A 19,336-nucleotide genomic window follows, 5' to 3' on the forward strand; every position below is an offset into this window, starting at 1 on the left:
GACCGGATGGGAGTGGCTTGCCGCCCATGTGACCAGATATGAAGATGCCGACGACACTTGTCAGAACCACCTTAAATTACCTCCCACACAGAACTGGCCTGCATAAGAATAGGATGCAAACTTGTTTTTTAAAAGGCATCTTTGGTTTGCAAAGCAATTTCAACACACACAATGTTCTGATTGCACCACAAACGCAGTAGTCATCCTTACCTTTCACAGAGGCACTGAGTTTTATAAATAGGAGCATGAGAGTGTAGAATAATCACATCCAAGGACCAGTGGTGGGTTTCAAAAATTTTTGGAACCTCTTCTGTAGGTGTGGCCTGCTTTCCGGGTCCACTGGTGGAACCTCTTCTAACCGGTTCGGTAGATTTGACGAACCGGTTCTACCGAATAGGTGCGAACTGGTAGGAACCCACCTCTGGTTCCCACCCTCCTGATCTTCCACAAGAGCTTAAAAACCTAACTCTGCCCGTTGGTGAGGTTTCACATTGTGGGTGTTTGATAGATTAACAACAGATCCCTCTCCTTTCTCATCCCATAGCCTCCCTCCTCATCTTTTAGCTAGCTTGATTATCTGGATTTTTATAGCATTGTTTTTATATCAGTACGTTCTGCAGTTTTATCTTTTAATATTGTAAGCCACCCGGAGTTACCTTGTGGCTAATGAAGTTTACAAATGAATAAATAAAACATGGTTCAGTGGATTAATTTGATTTAATTAGCATTAATTAAAATTGATTACTCTTCCCCTACAGTGGTTATCACTAAATCATAATTTGCAATATAATTATTCAAGGAGTTCTAAAAAGATGCTTGTTAAGTTCTGGGTTCTGTATTACTTCGTTCCTTACAATAAAAAAACAATTGTATTATTAAACTTAACTTACAGCAGTGGGCAGGTTCACAAATGGTTGCATTTGAGGAAGGATTTCAGGAATTTACTATTTAACCTGCCACAGTGTAATTTAGCACTGTGATTGTTTAAGAGAAATGAGACAGCTGTGTCATTAATATCCAAGACTCAATTCAACCCAACTCAAGACTATATTCAAATTATAGCATCAGATCCCATTAGGGTTAATCATAGTTTAGGAGTCTATAAGATTTGCTGTATGTGTCTGTACCTGTGTAACATCTGTCAATGCCTTTAGCCAAATGCATCTTTTTCAAGGATTGCAAGGCAGCTGTGCAATTCCACAAAAAGGCACAGCTGCTTAAAGAGTTGCCAGTATGTGCTTCATGGATTCTTGCATAGTCCAAACTGCCTTTTCCCCTTTAAATCTGAAGAGCTGCACATCCCATCTATAGCAATAGCAGTTAGACATATATCGCTTCATAGGGCTTTCAGCCCTCTCTAAGCGGTTTACAGAGTCAGCATATCGCCCCCAACAACAATCCGGGTCCTCATTTCACCCACCTCGGAAGGATGGAAGGCTGAGTCAACCTTGAGCCGGTGAGATTAGAACCGCTGAACTGCAGATAGCAGTTAGCTGAAGTGGCCTGCAGTACTGCACCCTAACCACTGCGCCACCTCGGCTCTATGGTCTGTGGTTAGCAGTGGTGGAGACTGATAACTGGGTAAGCATTTGGGGCCAAGCCATGATTGTTTTGACCATGGCATGCAAAACATTGACTCAGGGTGCTACGTCAATATCAAACTATAGTGTGGCTTAACATGGGTCTATTTAGCCTCTGATTTGCCAAAAGTCCTTCAAAGCAAGGGTAGAAATTAAGCCACACAATGGCTGTAGGCTCATTATGTTTTGTATGTTTCTGGCCCAATAATAGATGATGCAATATCGAAATATTTATGTCTGTCATGTTCAAAATCAATGTGGCATACAAATAATAGGGCTACTATATCTAGGTGGCAAAACACCATAGACTTATAGTTTGCTGCCATCTAGTGGCTGACCACTTTTATTAGCTATTCTTAGAATCGATCTAAAAGTGAATTAGCAGTTTACACAGAAATGTTTTTAAAAGGTTCTTCAGATAATCAATGTGCATTATTTTCCATCTTTTAGACCCGTGAAGCCTATTATCTAAGGAATGGATATCATAATGGGACAGGGGTGGGAATGTTTGTTTCCAAAATTTATTTACTGCCCAATAGTTACAGTAATTAGAATTAAATAAAAACGCAAGAGCCATATCGTTGGGAACCAAAATAGGGAACTCACTCATCGCTTCACTCAGCATGTGAACAATATTGTCCCCTTCGTCTTCTAGCATCTGGTGTGGCTTCAGCGGCACAGGAAGGTAGCCATAATGTTCTCTGTTGCAAATGTACATCTGAACATCTGGAAAGGGAAGGAACACTGGAGATGTAGGGGAAAAAAACTGTGCTCATAAAGAAAGGATGTTCCCACGGGGTTCTCGTCCGTCTTTTTGGGTGAGTCCTGAACTCCACCTTCCTCAAGATTCTCCTAAAGACTCAAAGGCTGCATAGTCTCTACAACATGGCCCAGCCGTCCCCCGTTATTCATGCGCATTAAACATGACACTGAACACAATGAACAGATCTCTGCCTTCTGCCTCAAAGCTGCAGACAAATTTGGAGCCTCTTCTGTAGGTGTGGCCTGCTTTCCGGGTCCACTGGTGGAACCTCTTCTAACTGGTTCGGTAGATTTGACGAACCGATTCTACCGAATAGGTGCAAACTGGTAGGAACCCACCTCTGGTTCCCACCCTCCTGATCTTCCACAAGAGCTTAAAAACCTAACTCTACCAGTTGGTGAGGTTTCACATTGTGGGTGGTTGACAGATTAACAACAGATCCCTCTCCTTTCTCATCCCATGGCCTCCCTCCTCATCTTTTAGCTAGCTTGATTATCTGGACTTTTATAGCATTGTTTTTATATCAGTAGATTCTGCAGTTTTATCTTTTAATATTGTAAGCCACCCAGAGTTACCTTGTGGCTAATAAAGTTTACAAATGAATAAATGAAACATGGTTCAGTGGATTAATTTGATTTAATTAGCATTAATTAAAATGGATTACTCTTCCCCTACAGTGGTTATCACTAAATCATAATTTGCAATATAATTATTCAAGGAGTTCTAAAAAGTTGCTTGTTAAGTTCTGGGTTCTATATTACTGAGTACACCTCCTTCCTTCCAATAAAAAAAAACAAACCAATTGTGTTATTAAACTTAATTTACAGCAGTGGGCAGGTTCACAAATGGTTGCATTTGAGGAAAGATTTCAGGAATTTACTATTTAACCTGCCACTGAACACAATGAACAGATCTTCAGCTGACTGCAGTTCAGCAGTTCGGCTGTTCAAATCCCACCAGGCTCAAGGTTGACTCAGCCTTCCATCCTTCCGAGGTGGGTAAAATGAGGACCTGGATTGTTGTTGGGGGCAATATGCTGACTCTGTAAACCACTTAGAGAGGGCCGAAAGCCCTATGAAGCGGTATATAAGTCTAACTATTGCTAATTGCTAATCTCTGCCTTCTGCCTCAAAGATGCAGACAAAAGAGAAAGGCAGCAAGAGGAAAGAAGTTACAGTACAGCAAGCCTACAAGCAATTACTCTATTCTTAGATGTGTTGTGGTTTTTATTCTGTATTTTGAGGTTTATAAGCAGCTCAGGGTCAATCAGACTTGAGCAGCACAAAATCAATTAAAAGAAGAGTCTCCTCAACAGAGCAGTAAAAGAAAGTGGAGGGGATAAACATACAGATGGTTTAGTTTTTGATAATCTCTTGGAAAGAGGACAAGGACAATGGCTTTAACTCTGAAAGAACACAAATTAAGAAGAGAACAAGCAATAGAACATGTCTGAAAAATGGCCCTGTCTATTTTAGGAAGCTTGCTGAAAAATAAAATAAAACCTGTTGTGGCCCAGCAGGTGCCGTTGGAGCTGCCACCAGACTCCGACAGCGAGGGGCCCTATGAGTTGGCTCTGGAGGATGTGGAGGACCCTGGACAGGGTTCCGACTCTGAGTAGGGCGCAGAGAGACTGGTTGGCCACCAGGTGGCGCCTGAGCCTTGGATCAGTGGAGAGGACACAAGAGAGAGTGATCCAGAAATCAACAGTGAGTTGTTCCGGGATGCAAAAAAACCTGAAGCTCTCTTTATGTATGATAACGTTACAGGATATCCAAAACTCTCCTAAACTCACAATTTCTAAATGTGGTTAGTCAATGGCTCCTTACCTGCTTGGCGACTTGAGAAGGCAAGAACAATGATATCATCAAAAGTCCAGGTATAGTCTTGGTGCGGGGGATAAAATGCCAGCTTATCTGATGCCTCTTTTCTCAGATCAATCAAGAAGGTGGAATGTATCATTGGGACTGCAAAGCAACCAGTTCTCTTCCATTCCCTGATCAGAGGATAATCTGGCGTCCTCTTGTAATAGCCCTAAAAAAAAAAGTATATAGCATTAAGCTCTTCTTTTAAGTCTCTTAAGTTTTAAATCCTGCTTGTATTTATTCAAAAATCTGGCCCTAAGATGAAAGCTATCTAAGCGATTGTTACATTCAACGCAAGAGTATTTGTCAGGCTCCCCCAAACCGAGAAAGACAAGTTGTGATTCTTCCAAGTAGATTTCTTTACTGTTTCTCACCTATAGACAGAATCTTGCCAAAGTAAAGCACGCTACCATTCCCATAAAGCACATACCCTGGATACTATTAGGCATAAGCGTCTTCACTGTCTTTATCTCATGCAAACTCTCTGAATTGAGTTGTCCCTTGCTCCTCTGGAATATACTCCTTCCTTCCTGGAAATCTGGATAGCATTAATGATGGGATTCTCCTTTGGTTAATGCAAATATTTATAACATGTCCAATAAATGTTGTCCCACTCTAGGTAGCTCTACTTGACACCAACTGGCAATTATTTTGCACTTGTTATGTGACTAGCTCTTTTAGTTATATAAACAGCTGTCTATAACATTCTAGAAACACAACTTCCCAACATTGTTCCAAGATGCAGAGGTATCACTACCAAAACAGGGAAATCTGAAGACTATTCCAAAATAGCAATAGCAATAGCAGTTAGACTTATATACCGCTTCATAGGGCTTTCAGCCCTCTCTAAGCGGTTTACAGAGTCAGCATATCGCCCCCAACAATCCGGGTCCTCATTTTACCCACCTCGGAAGGATGGAAGGCTGAGTCAACCTTGAGCCGGTGAGATTTGAACCGCCGAACTGCAGATAGCAGTCAGCTGAAGTGGCCTGCAGTACTGCTCTCTACCCACTGCGCCACCTCGGCTCTGATTCACTCAATATGAGTCACAAAAATAGTTGAGCTGAAGCAGAATTCTGGTGAAGAATCAAGGGTTTTTCTCTCTTTATTGACCCGTCTTTGTTATCTCGCAACAATGAACTGGGATTTAATGGGGCTGTTCCTAGTTCGTAGGAATGTAAATCCAAAAATGTACGCAAGCCAACTAGCTAACATCAAACGTAAGAAAGTTAGGCTTCCTGTTCCATAAAACAGTTGACACATCCTGTTCCAACTGCACATCTGAACTAAAGATGTAAATCAGCAGTTCATCCCCAGAAGGGAAAGTCATAAAATAAGAGTGGAGTCACCGGACTGAAACAGTGGTGGGATTCAGCCAGTTCGCACCTATTCGGGAGAACCAATTGGTAACTTTCTAAGCAGTTCGGAGAACCGGTTGTTGGAAGAAATCTCCTTTTGTTTTTCCCCCACTTTACAGGGCTAATCCTGTAAGGAAGGCAGGAAGGAAACATTCTGGTGTTGTTTCTAGCCTCATCTTTCTTGCCCTCCTTACAGAAACTGCCTCTCCGGTTAACCCTTATTACATTGTAACAGCTAAGGCGAAGCGCCCATCGACCTGAGTGACATTGACTTGGCCACACCCACATGATCACATGACCACCGAGCCCCGCCTACCCAGCTGGTCATTAGGGCAGAGAACTATAGCAATAGCAGTTAGACTTATATACTGCTTCATAGGGCTTTCAGCCCTCTCTAAGCGGTTTACAGAGTCAGCATATTGCCCCCAACAACAATCCGGGTCCTCATTTCACCCACCTCGGAAGGATGGAAGGCTGAGTCAACCTTGAGCCTGGTGGGATTTGAACAGGCGAACTGCAGATAGCAGTCAGCTGAAGTAGCCTGCAGTGCTGCATTTAACCACTGCGCCACCTCGGCTCTAAAAACTGGTTGGTAAATTATTTGAATCCCACCACTGGACTGAAAGTACAGTATAAAAACTGGAGAAGTAGAAGGAGAAAAGAAAAAGATCTCCAAGTTGCTACTGTATTTTAAGAGTCTTTCCTTAATGGCTTAATTTTACTGCACAACACTATTTGCATAAGATGCAGTCAAACTGCTTCGAAAGAATGTTAATATAAATTTGTAGATGAGAGTCTCCAGGCCTGGGGTGCCCATATATATGGCCCTTCCCTCTGATTCGCCAGACTTCTATTTCATTCATACGATTTGTATCTTATTCATATGTTAATCACATTGTTTTCCCCCCTGAGATTTGAAAAAGAAATCCAAATTCTCTTGCATTCCATCTATTCCCCCTTTGCTCCTATACCTTGTTTAAGTAAATAAAGCAGTAACAATACTTGCCTGAGGTGTCATCCCACACCAGAAGTTAGAGTAGAGAGTTCGGGATTCAAGCATTGGGGCCAAGAGAGTTTTATTCTCTGCTATCATTAGATTCAATACTTCTGGGTTTGTCAAAAAATTGTCAGTATCGATGAACTAGAAAAATGGGAAGGAAGAAAACATCAAATTTTATCCAACTAAATTTAACTGTTTAATAAATTTATAGGCCGCCCAATCCCGAAGGACTCCGGGAGGCTTACAGAAACACGTTTCCAAAATAGAAAATTAAAAAAGAGAGAATAAAAGCAGATTAAAAGGTCGCACCATACACTCAATCTAGGCGGTGCTGGACCTCATACATGAGGTCAACAGCCCCAGGCCTGCCGGAAGAGCCAGGTTTTAATAGCCTTTCGGAAGGCCGTGAGAGTGGGAAGGGTCCGGATCTCCGGGGGTAGATCGTTCCATAGGGTCGGAGCAGCTACAGAGAAGGCCTTTCCCCGGGGGGGTCGCCAGACGGCATTGTCCGGCTGATGGTACCCGGAGAAGGCCCATCCTGTGTCGTTGGGAGGTATGCGGCAGAAGACGGTCTCGCAGATATCCGGGTCCTAGGCCATGTTCCACTGAGAATAAAGCAGTTTTGATGTTCTTTGAATCACAAGCTAGATTTTAAAAGCTACAACTCTTTGAATTCTTGTGAGGCGGCGAAAAGAACCTAATGAAGATGTTTCCATCAGAAATCTATCATCACGGGGCTTTTACCCAAAATGGGTAAAATCAATTTACATTTCACAAAAGGCCCACATATCGGGGGAATGGGAATTAAGAAAACTTGCGAGATGCAAGAAGGGAACAAGTCAAGGATGTCCTGTGTTACCACTGTTATTTCCGTTAGCTTTGGAAATATTGAAGAGAGATATAGGAAGAGGTGGGAGAATTGTTGGAGTGAGGATTAAAAGAGAAACTTATAAATAACTGGCATGTATGGATGACCTGGTGATAATCTTGGAGGAAATGGAAGTATTCCTTACAGCAACAATGAAACTGGAATTTCTATCACTATGCGAAGAGGTCATAAAATATTGAGTTTCTGCATCATGTAGTGACTGCAATCCTGGTATTCCTAGTTACAGTGAACTGAGATTAGCATTTAGCAATAGCAATAGCACTTAGACTTATATACCACTTCACAGTGCTTTTATAGCCCTCTGTTAAGCAGTTTACATAGTCTGCTGTTGTGGCCCAGCGGGAGCCGTTGGAGCTGCCACCAGACTCCGACAGCGAGAGGCCCTATGAGTCGGCTCTGGAGGATGTGGAGGACCCTGGACAGGGTTCCGACTCCGAGCAGGGCTCAGAGAGGCTGGTTGGCCACCAGGAGGCGCCTGAGCCTTGGAGCAGTGGGGAGGAGTCAAGGGAGTGTGATCCTGGCGTCATGCATTGGAGCAGTGGGGAGGAGACAAGGGAGTTGGTCCTGGATGCCCGGCAACGGAGGGCTAAGAGGCGTAAAGAACAGTTACGCAGTTACAGGAGATAATTGAACTCAGCTGGTGGTAATTAGGCTCCTCTCAAGACTATAAAAGGAATGACTTTCCACACACTCGTTGCAGGAATCAACGTATTTACTAGAGCTGGAGAAACAGCTAGCTTGGTAGGCTGGATTGCTGCCAAGGTTAGTCTGTGCTGGATTGCTGCCAACGTCTGGTCTGTGTGTTAATAAATCCTTGAAGTATCTTTGTCTTGGCATGCTTTGGTGTCGGAAGAGGGGGGTCAGAACAGTCTGCCTATTGCCCCCAACAACCTGGGTCCTCATTTGACCCACCTCGGAAGGATGGAAGGCTGAGTCAACCTTGAGCCTGGTGAGATTTGAACTGTCAAATTGCAGGCAGCCGGCAGGCAGCAGAAATAGCCTGTAGTACTGCACTCTAACCACCGCGCCGCCATGGCTCAAATTGTGGGAAAGGAAAGGGAAGGGGAGAGGGAAAGGAAGGAGGGAAGGAAGGAGGGAGGGAGGGAGGGAGGGAGGAAGGAAGGAAGGAAGGAAGGAAGGAAGGAAGGAAGGAAGGAAGGAAGGGTTTTTAACTTACCATGATGTAATCAGACCACTTTTCCCTTGCAGTTCTCAAAGCAGCCTGCCTTAGCTTCATCACATGAGTGAATCTGGAATTCGGCCAGTGCTTCGGTCCAATTTCTTCTGGATAAAACCTAACAAATGAAAAAAGTAAAAAGAAATCTGTGTTTCCTGCCAGGCTGAGTATGATTTTTTTTTCTTAGTTCAGTATTTTAATTATAAATAAATAAATCAGGTGGAACAAATATAGCCAGTCACCTCAAATGCTCCCAAAAGGTTTAGAGCAGAAAATGTGAATGATGCTACTGAACAAACACTTCCAAATTTATTCCTGGAGTGTGTACTTACTGGAACATGGAGCTTCACTGCTCTGCTTGTCCTATATGAGTGCTTGTGAATGACAAGAGAACTGTACATAAATGGTTTTTTTTTAATTCCATAGGCCTAGCTCTCTAGATCGGTACAGCATAAATGTAAGCCCGCGTGCAGAATTCCATCCGGGGGTTTACAGCAAAAACAGCTTGATAAAGGATTAGGAAAAGTCATAGACGAAAGATTTAGATTTAGATAAATTTATTTATAGGCCGCCCTTTTCCCTGAGGGGACTCAGGGCGGCTTACAACGTATAGGGAAGGGAGTACACACAATGACATATAAAAACAGTACGTAATTAAAATATAAGCAACATTCACTCATCATTCGGGAGGGGACGGATTATAATCTTTAACCCCAGGCCTGACGGGATAGCCAGATCTTGAGGGCTGTGCGGAAGGTCTGGAGGGTGGTGAGGGTATGAATCTCCACGGGGAGGTCGTTCCAAAGGGTCGGAGCTACTACTGAAAAGGCTCTCCTCCGCGTAGTTGCCAGTCGACACTGACTGGCGGATGGAACTCGGAGGAGGCCTAATCTGTGTGATCTGATAGGTCGCGAGGAGGTAATTGGCAGGAGGCGGTCTCTCAAGTACCCAGATCCACTACCATGAAGGGCTTTATGGGTGGTAAGTAGCACCTTGAAGCGCACCCGGAGATCAACAGGTAGCCAGCGCAGCTCGCGGAGGATAGGTGTTATGTGGGTGAACCGAGGTGCACCTAAAATCACTCGCGCGGCCACATTCTGTACTAGCTGAAGTCGCCGGATGCTCTTCAAGGGCAGCCCCATGTAGAGCACGAACTGCTTATGAAGAGAGAAAACTCCGTATAGAAATGCCACCAGGTGCACAATAAATGCTGGGATAACTATTGTTTGCACAGCCCATGTTGCGCATTCCCAGAAACCCCTGGTTGACCAAGAAGCAGAATGTGGGCTACTTCTATTCTAGTTTGATCCAGCAGGGTCAAAGCAACATTTTTAGGATTCACCGACAAATGCGCGATAGACATATGCGCGCCGACAAAACCGCGACGGACCAATGAGCGCCGTCAAAATCGCTAATTGATTTTCGACACGAGCGCGACGACAAATGCGCGATGACAAAATCGCGCCATCAACAAACTATAACCCTAACCGTAATTTTTTCAATTTTATTTTTAAAAAAAATTATTTATTTATTTATTTATTTTCAAAACAAACAAACAACTCCTCCTTCTTTACATATTGTAGAAAGTGTATCAGCTGGTTACAAAAGGCTTTTGTGCATCTCTCCCACCGTCATCAAATCTAACTCACATTAATTCAAATATCTTAACTCAAATATTTACTATATTAACATCACCATACCTCCACTTTTATTTGACTATAGTTATTTAAACGTCCTTCATCCTAAAATATACCAAGATTTAATTCATAACCACATGCTGGCCTTTCATTTACTTATTTGCAAAATCCTCCTTTAATATTAAATCCTCATATCCTGTTTTAGCTAAACATCCATAATATTTAATACCCAAATTTTCTAGTCCTCCATGTATATAATTTATTATCATTATCCTTTCTTTATTTAACGATATCCTATATCATAACATTTTCCCCCTATTAGTTAAAACTTAACTGTATCTTAATTATTTTGATTTTATTGTGCTTGTCATCGCGTTTTTGTCGTCGCGATTTTATCGTCGCGAATTTGTCGGTTGCGATTTTGACGTCGCGTTTTAATCGGCGCTATTTTGTCGCCGCGCATATGTCTATCGCGCAATTGTCGGGTCACGCATTTTTAGGTCTCTTTTCAGCTGACACGAGCTTTGCTGGTTTTTTTCTTTACCAGGGCATCCGTTAACACCAAAAAGCTAACCACGCTACTGAGCTGTAGTGGCGTAGTGGTTAGAATGCAGTATTTCAGGCTAACTCTGCCCCACAGCCACCAGTTCAATCCTGACTGCCTCAGGGTTGGCTTGCCCTTCCATCCTTATGACATCGATAAAATGAAGACCCAAATTATTGGGGGCAATATGCTGACATTATAAACAGTTCAGAGAGTCCTGCTTTGATCTGCAACCCCTACCTCTGAAAATAATTCTGCTTGCTGCCTGTAAAAGAGGCCTGTGCAACAGTCTTCTTTTTACAATTCAGGCTCCATCTTTCAGCTATCAGAAACAATAAAGCAGGAGAACTTTTTAAAGATATTCTTAAGCTACAATTCTCTCTGCATTTATCTAGGAGTTTGTGGCACTGAGTCAGTGGTGGGTTCCAAAAACTGTTCGAACCTACTCTGTGGGTGTGGCCTCCTTTGTGGGAGTGGCTTGCCACCCATGTGACCGGATGGGAGTGGCTTGCCGCCCATGTGACCAGATATGAAGATGCCGACGACACTTGTCAGAACCACCTTAAATTCCCTCACACACAGCACTGGCATGCATAAGAATATGATGTAAACTTGTTTTTTAAAAGGCATCTTTGGTTTGCGTTAAAACAACTTCAACACACGCAATGTTCTGATTGCACCACAAACGCAGTAGTCATCCTCACCTTTCACAGAGGCACTGAGTTTTATAAATAGGAGCATGATAGTGTAGAATAATCACATCCAAGGACCAGTGGTGGGTTTCAAAAAATGTTTGGAACCTCTTCTGTAGGTGTGGCCTGCTTTCCGGGTCCACTGGTGGAACCTCTTCTAACCGGTTCGGTAGATTTGACAAACCGGTTCTACCGAATAGGGGCGAACCGGTAGGAATCCACCTCTGCATTGAGTGAAATGAGCTTGCGAGCAGAGCAGAGAACAGAACATAATTCTTTATTGGCCAAATGTGGTTGGACACACAAGGAATTTGTCTTTGATGCATAAGCTCTCGGTATGACTAGCTATTGTACAGCTCGTTGTCTTATATCAGGGCTTCCCTGATAAGAGCCGAGGTGGCGCAGTGGTTAAATGCAGCACTGCAGGCTACTGCTAGATCAGCAGTTCAACGGTTCAAATCTCACCGGCTCAGGGTTGACTCAGCCTTCCATCCTTCCGAGGTGGGTAAAATGAGGACCCAGATTGTTGGGGGCAATATGCTGACTCTCTGTAAACCGCTTAGAGAGGGCTGAAAGCCCTATGAAGCGGTATATAAGTCTACTGCTATTGCTATTGCTTCCCAACCCCCAGTCCATGGACTGACACCTGTCCATGGCATGCCACAAACTGGGCTGCATAAACAAGTGAAGGCTCATCTGTAGGATGCAGGCAGCGTACAAAACCACATCCCCTCCGTTCTATGTAAAAACGTCTCTCCAAAATCTTTTGGTGCCCAAAAGGTTGGGGGCCACTGCCTTATATTATTCCATAACCTGCAAATTCCAACAGTGGTTAACAAAACGGATTCTACACACCCAGCGAAAGTTTATTTGGTCTAGGTGGTCCTGTTTGTTTCCTACTACTTTCCAGGAGAGACAGAAAATTACTGTGAGGCAAACCTCAAAAACAAAATCACGCACACTTTTCAATGTCCTGCTTAGGCATTTTGAACAGGAGGTGTGTTTCTGTAGCCATGCCAAGGTTTGGCATTAGGAAGCCTAGCACGGGCACATTTTCCTGGCAGATTTCTGCTCCAGATTGAAAGAAGTTAAGAATATAACGTGAGTCATGCACAAGATCAAAGCAGAGGCCTTTCCGATTGAAATTTGGTTCCCCCGAATGTCATCTGGGATTTCCGAAGCAAAGATTTGTGGCTCCCAATGCGGGTGGCAAGATATAATCAGCTGATTAATGGCTATTGGTAGCCTTACCGTCCATGGCAATAGCTTTATCCTTCGGTTAAATAATTATTAGGATAAAGTTGTGTGCGGATTTTGTTTAAAAATTCAGTAGAAATTCAGGATGTAATGACACAAGAGAGAATTGCAGCAGATACAAGGAGTATTGTAGATTCACAATGCAAGCCTCATTCCTTTCTCTATACCTGTTGTAAAGTTACACTGTTTGTACCAAATGGTACAAACCAGGGGTGGGTTTCTCGCCCCGTTCCAACCGGTTCGGTTGGAACAGGGCTGGCGGCGTCCTCGTGCACGCGCGCGGTGCATGCATGCGTACTAGCGTCTGCACGATGCTCCAGCTGCTCCTGGAGGATCGCGCAGGCGCTGTATGCGTCCTGCGCATGCGTGGAAGCGCAGAACTCGTCAAAACCGGGTAAGGACTGCGGGCGGGCGGGCGCGCCCTTCGCCATTCCCGGAAGTTACTTACTTCCGGGTTCGCCGACCAATCGGTTCGCAGGGACCGCCGCGAACCGGTTGAAACCCACCCCTGGTACAAACTCTTGAGACCTCTCTGCTTTTGCCATTTTGAGGAAAGCTACAACATGTCATGTTTTTCAGCTGACACATACTTTGCTGGTGCTTTCTACACCGGGGCATCTATTAATACCAAAAAGCTAACCTCACTACTGTGCTCTGCTGCATATAATGCCAGTGGAGCTGTGGTGGCATAGTGGTTAAAATGCAGTATTGCAGGATAACTCTGCTTACAGCCAGGAGTTCGATCCTGACTGCCTCAAGGTTGCCTTGCCCTTCCATCCTTCTGATATTGGTAAAATGAGGACCCAGATTATATGCTGGCATTATAAATCGTTCAGAGACTGCTGTAAAGCATTATGGAGCAGTATATAAGTCAAAGTATTACTAGCAATAGCAATAGCAGTTAGACTTATATATCGCTTCAGAGGGCTTTCAGCCCTCTCTAAGCCATTTACAGAGTCAGCATATCGCCCCCACAATCTGGGTCCTCATTTTACCCACCTCGGAAGGATGGGTAGCTCAACTTTGAGGGTCTTGTTCGTTCTGCTGGGGCAGGAAGGAGGAAAGAATTGTATATAGCCCTCTAAACTATACCTCTCCATTGGCCCTGGAGTTTTAAGAAAATTGGTCTAATTCAGCACATGACATTGGAGAGTTATTTATATTGAATAAGGTGTTCCTGGATTATGGAATCCTGTTACTACATCAATAGCAATAGGAGTAGAGCCGAGGTGGCGCAGTGGGAAGAGTGCAGTACTGCAGGCCACTTCAGCTGACTGCTAACTGCAGTTCGGCGGTTCAAATCTCACCGGCTCAAGGTTGACTCAGCCTTCCATCCTTCCGAGGTGGGTGAAATGAGGACCCGGATTGTTGTTGGGGGCGATATGCTGACTCTGTAAACCGCTTAGAGAGAGCTGAAAGCCCTATGAAGCGGTATATAAGTCGAACTGCTATTGCTATGATTATGGAATCCCCTATTTTTCCATGCACAAGGAAAATGCCTACTTGGCAATCCAATAAAACCTCTGTTATGTGTTATCCGTTAAGCAAGCATCAGGGGGATTCTAAGAAGAGGAAAACCCACCTATTTTCAAAATATGTAAGGTCAGCCAAGAATTTTAATCCCAACCTTCATTCCCAAGCTTAATGGGCTGGCACTTGCTCCACCAAGTCATTTAGAAATTGCATTTCTTCCGTGCAATACTTACTGAGGCTCATCCATTGGCCTCCATTCGACATAGTGGTAGAGTTTTTGTACGTTCTTCAGCCATTCTCTCAGCATGGCGGTTGTGTTGTCAATGTTATGATCAGTGGCCACCCTAAAGAAAAAAAAATAGGTATAAAAAAACAATTACTTGCATTTATGTCCCTTTTTTTCCGATAGAATTTTTTTTTATTTCCCATTTTCATAGCATATAATCACACGTATACTATTACATAGTCAATATCATGTTGTATTATTAAGTAATTACATCAATTCATCTTACCATCAACTACCAAAGGGGGGAAAAAAACAGTTATTGGCTCTTCTGCTCTCCATACACCATATTTATACCTTATACGACACTTTCTTCCCCCTCTCTCCTCCCCCTTTCTACATCCTTTCCTCCCTCCATCATTTTCTACTCTACTTCCCCTTCCTTTCTCCTTCTCCTCTCTCCCCTTACCACTCCTGTTTGTACACCTCATCTTCCCCCTTCACCCTCTCTGCTATCTCTCTCTTCCTATCTTTCTTCTCTCCTCTGCTTCCCACTCTTCTACATCCTGTCTTCCCTCCATCATTTTCTACTCTACTTCCCCTTCCTTTCTCCTTCTCCTCTCTCCCCTTACCACTCCTCCTTGTACACCTCATCTTCCCCCTTCACCCTCTCTCCTGTCCCTCTCTTCCTCTCTTTCTTCTCTTCTCTGCTTCCCACTCTTCTACGTCCTGTCTTCCCTCCATCATTTTCTACTCTACTTCCCCTTCCTTTCTCCTTCTCCTCTCTCCCCTTACCACTCCTCCTTGTACACCTCATCTTCCCACGTCACCCTCTCTCCTGTCCCTCTCTTCCTATCTTTCTTCTCTCCTCTGCTTCCCACTCTTCCTCTCATTCACTTGGTGCATTTCAGCTTCTGAGCAAACTCCCTTTTGTGTTGATGGTATTTATAATTCCATTTCAATATACGTAAAAAAGAAAAAATAGCAGTATACATGTACAATCATAATACCTTAAAGTCCAACACCCCTCCATTTATGTCCCTTTTATCACCTCTTTGAAAAAGCAACTGCAGGCCGCTAGAAGCTATGCTATTAAGACTTTCCTAAAAAAAGAAGATATATACTAGAGAGCAGCTTCTCCAGGGCACTCTCCTCTACAGCAGTATTTTCAAAAAGGATATTGACAAGAATCAGAGAATCCTAAAGTTGGAAAAAGCCATCACGTCTACCTCCCTGCTCAACACAATAATCCAAATTAAAACATTCCAGACAGTTGACTGTCTAGCTTCTGCCTGAAAAATAACCAAATCAAGGGGAGCCATTCCGGGTCATTAGTTCCAGTGTTTCAACTGTTCATAGTTCACTGAGTAAGATTTAGTTCTGAACAACTGCCTTCTAATAAAGGTCGGGATAATTCATCAGTTGGAATGAAGTAATTACGGTAGGTTTTCTCTGAACACAATACTGTTAACATTTTTAACAGACACATATTCATATATTGTTTATGCTTGTGAATACTGGGTGGATTAAACTAATAGCAGTTAGCAATAGCAGTTAGACTTATATACCGCTTCATAGGGCTTTCAGCCCTCTCTAAGCGGTTTACAGAGTCAGCATATCGCCCCCAACAACAATCCGGGTCCTCATTTTACCCACCTCGGAAGGATGGAAGGCTGAGTCAACCCTGAGCCGGTGAGATTTGAACAGCCGAACTGCAGAACTGCAGTCAGCTGAAGTAGCCTGCAGTGCTGCATTTAACCACTGCGCCAACTCGGCTCTATATAATAACCCAAAGGCAGGGCAGAGAGAGGGGCAGAGAGTAAAATTCTGGTAAGGGCTGCTCATAAGCCCAGGATTTCCATATCTGACAAATAAGGGTGACATCGATCGAGGCTTGCAGCTACTTTGGAGCAATAACGTTCTCTTAGAACAGTGGTTAACAGAGTTGGAAGGGACCTTGCAGGTCATCTAGTCCAACCCCCTGCCCAAGCAGGAGACCCTACATCTGCCTCTACCTAGGATTGAACTGACAACCTCATGATTGTGAAGCAAGAGCACCACCTCTAGGCCACAGCACACTCAAACCTGTGGGTCTGGACCAGAGGTGGGTTCCTACCAGTTCGCACCTATTCGGTAGAACCGGTTTGTCAAATCTACCGAACCGGTTAGAAGAGGTTCCACCAGTGGTCCCGGAAAGCAGGCCACACCTACAGAAGAGGCTCCAAAACTTTTTGAAACCCACCACTGACACACACACACACACACACACACACACACACACACACACACACACACACACAGACAGACAAAGAGAGAGAGAGAAAGAGAAAGAAAGGAAGAAAGGAAGGAAGGAAGGAAGGAAGAAAGAAAGAAAGAAAGAAAGAAAGAAAGAAAGAAAGAAAGAAAGAAAGAAAGAAAGAAAGAAAGAAAGAAAGAAAGAAAGAAAGAAAGAAAGAAAGAAAGAAAGAAAGAAAGAAAGAAAGAAAGAAAGAGTGTTGAGAAAAATAGTTTCTGCCCAGGGTTAGACTTCATACTATTTTAATCAGCTTTGGTTGATCCTGTTTTATTCTATCCTATCCACATTGTAGTTTATAATATTGTAAAACGGAGGGAAGGAGGGAGGGAGGGAGGGAGGGAGGGAGGGAGGGAGGGAGGGAAGGGGAGGGAAGGGAAGGGAAGGGAAGGAAGGAAGGAAGGAAGGTAGGTAGGTGGGTAGGTTAAAGTCACACCTGGTGCATGTTCTGATTATGCATGAAAGTTTCTCTTGTGACAGCTAGGAATATATATTTCCCCATCAACAGAAGACTCTAATCTTCTTTATTCATTTAATAAAGGATCTTGCAATTGAATTCTGTGGCTCTAAGACAAGATCTGCTTATGGAAAGTTAAACCTTTTAAACTGGGGAGATGACAGCAATTTTAGCCATCAACAACTCAGTGTAGAAATGCAAACATTCCAATTCCAGCATATCACCTTTTCTGTTTTATTGAAATAATAATTTCCCTCCTTCTTGGTATGGGAAGATATGGATGTAGAAACTTTTACTGAAGCAAAAAGGGGGGAAACCGGGGGGGGGGGGGAGAACTAGATGCACATCTGTGCTTCCGTTTAACCTGCCAAGCAGAGGAGAGAACATTATGAAAGAAACACAAGACTTACACACATGTTCTGTTCATGGGGGTGGCAGAAAGTTTCTGGGTCATTTGCGATGTTATATGAAAATGCTAGAATGGATAACTTGTCCAAGAGGAGATGAATACATTCATTGCAAACATCATGAAATTTAGAGCAGAATACGAAAAAAAGACGGTTGCCAATTTGGATTTTTGCATCTTCTTTATTAAAAAGGATTAACAAATGGGATCGCGTTTTTCCGTTCTCCTTCATATTTCATATTTTGGATATTTGACTAATGGCCCATTGGTAGCCTTAAGATATTTGCCTCCTAAAGCTGCAAGTAAATTAGGCATAAGATTTCAGACCTAAACTTTTGAGCGGCCTTTTTTCTAAAAGTCATGAGTTTAGTCCTTGTGTTAGAAAATATACTCCTAAACAGATGAAGAACGTTTTGTGAAATATTTTTATTTAAAAGCAGTGAGCATATTATCATGTATACAGATGCTTATACTCCCTTTATATCAAATCTATATACACACACATACAAACTCCTCTACATTAAAAATTAGTCTTTTTTTCCCCTTTATGGCCCACAATCCAGTTTTACTACTTATTCTTGTAGCCATCATCTCGTTCCCTAGTCCGTACTCTCTGAAAAGAAATAAGGGAGGGAGGGTGAGAGGGAGGGAGGGAGGAAGGAAGGAGGGAGGGACAGAGGGACGGAGGGTAGGGTAGGTAGGTAGGTAGGTAGGTAAGTTTTTAAAACAAATCACTTATAGGTAGAGACCAGGGGTGGGTTCCTGCCAGTTCTAATCTCTTCTATAGAAGAGGTTCCACAAATCTACAGTGCCATTTAGAACTGGTTCCAGCATCCTCCCCCCTTCCGTCTACACATCATCAAGATGAAGAGCGAGAGGAGAAATTCTGGGAGTTGAAGTCCACAAGTCTTAAAGCTTTCAAGTTTGAACACCCCTTGGTTTTTTTTCTAAAGGGTTAGGGGTGCAAGGGTCTTGACAGCTTTAAGACTAGCATGCTTCAAATGCCAGAGTTTCTGAGCCAACATTTTGGTTGCTGAGCAAGAACGTTGTTAAGTGAGTTTCACCACATTTTACAAGTTGGCCACACCCACCCAGTCACATGACTGCCAAGCCACTCCCACCCGGTCACATGGCTGGCAAGCCACTCCCACCCAGTCACATGGCCAGCAAGCCACTCCCACAAAGCAGGCCACACCTACAGAAGAGGTTCTAAAAAATTTTGAAACCCACCACTGGTAGAGACTGACAACTTAAAGCATGATATCCAATCAGATATTTATTTCACTGAAAGGTAACTAAAAGAAGAGGAACGTTCTTATTTGGCAATAAAATGGCCGACAGCAGCAATTTTGTATTTAACAAATAGAGCGTTACGACATCTAGATAATATTCAGCAAATCGGTCAGAGAATTAACGAAAAAATTCCATCTTTCTTCCATGTGTGTACATCACTATTTGGAGCCTCTGCTTATTTGCTTTGTGAGTCTTGTCAGGGAGCGGAGAACATTTTGCTTTTTTTTAAAAAAAAAAAAATCCTGCTAGGAAAACTACCATAATTTCTACCGAAAGAAACACTTTGTGCTTCCCGGTTTCCAAGATTAAGTACCACATTGTGGTTTATGCAGAACAGGCAGAGAAAACACACCCCTAATACAAACATAAATGTTTACTCACCTATTTCCCCAACGTAATATGAAATGCAATATACTCTTATTAGTTAGCAGT

At 43.2% G+C, this 19,336-nt stretch overlaps 1 protein-coding gene across 1 annotated transcript in view; it reads right to left on the minus strand.

The window, feature by feature from the left end:
• Positions 1 to 19,336, minus strand: part of COLGALT2 (collagen beta(1-O)galactosyltransferase 2) — a 58,873-nt gene that overhangs the window by 13,444 nt on the left and 26,093 nt on the right. The window contains exons 2-6 of the mRNA XM_087726548.1: positions 14,466 to 14,576; positions 8,630 to 8,747; positions 6,570 to 6,704; positions 4,170 to 4,374; positions 2,187 to 2,306 (exon numbers count right to left, since the gene is read on the minus strand). Coding sequence (XP_087582674.1) covers positions 2,187 to 2,306; positions 4,170 to 4,374; positions 6,570 to 6,704; positions 8,630 to 8,747; positions 14,466 to 14,576 — 689 coding nt within the window. The remainder of the gene's footprint in view (positions 1 to 2,186; positions 2,307 to 4,169; positions 4,375 to 6,569; positions 6,705 to 8,629; positions 8,748 to 14,465; positions 14,577 to 19,336) is intronic.

This window comes from Thamnophis sirtalis, unplaced genomic scaffold (genome assembly GCF_051295495.1).
Source record: "Thamnophis sirtalis isolate CommonGarterSnake01/CBP01778 unplaced genomic scaffold, rThaSir2_p1.2 scaffold_12, whole genome shotgun sequence".
NCBI classification, from domain to species: Eukaryota; Metazoa; Chordata; class Lepidosauria; order Squamata; family Natricidae; genus Thamnophis; species Thamnophis sirtalis.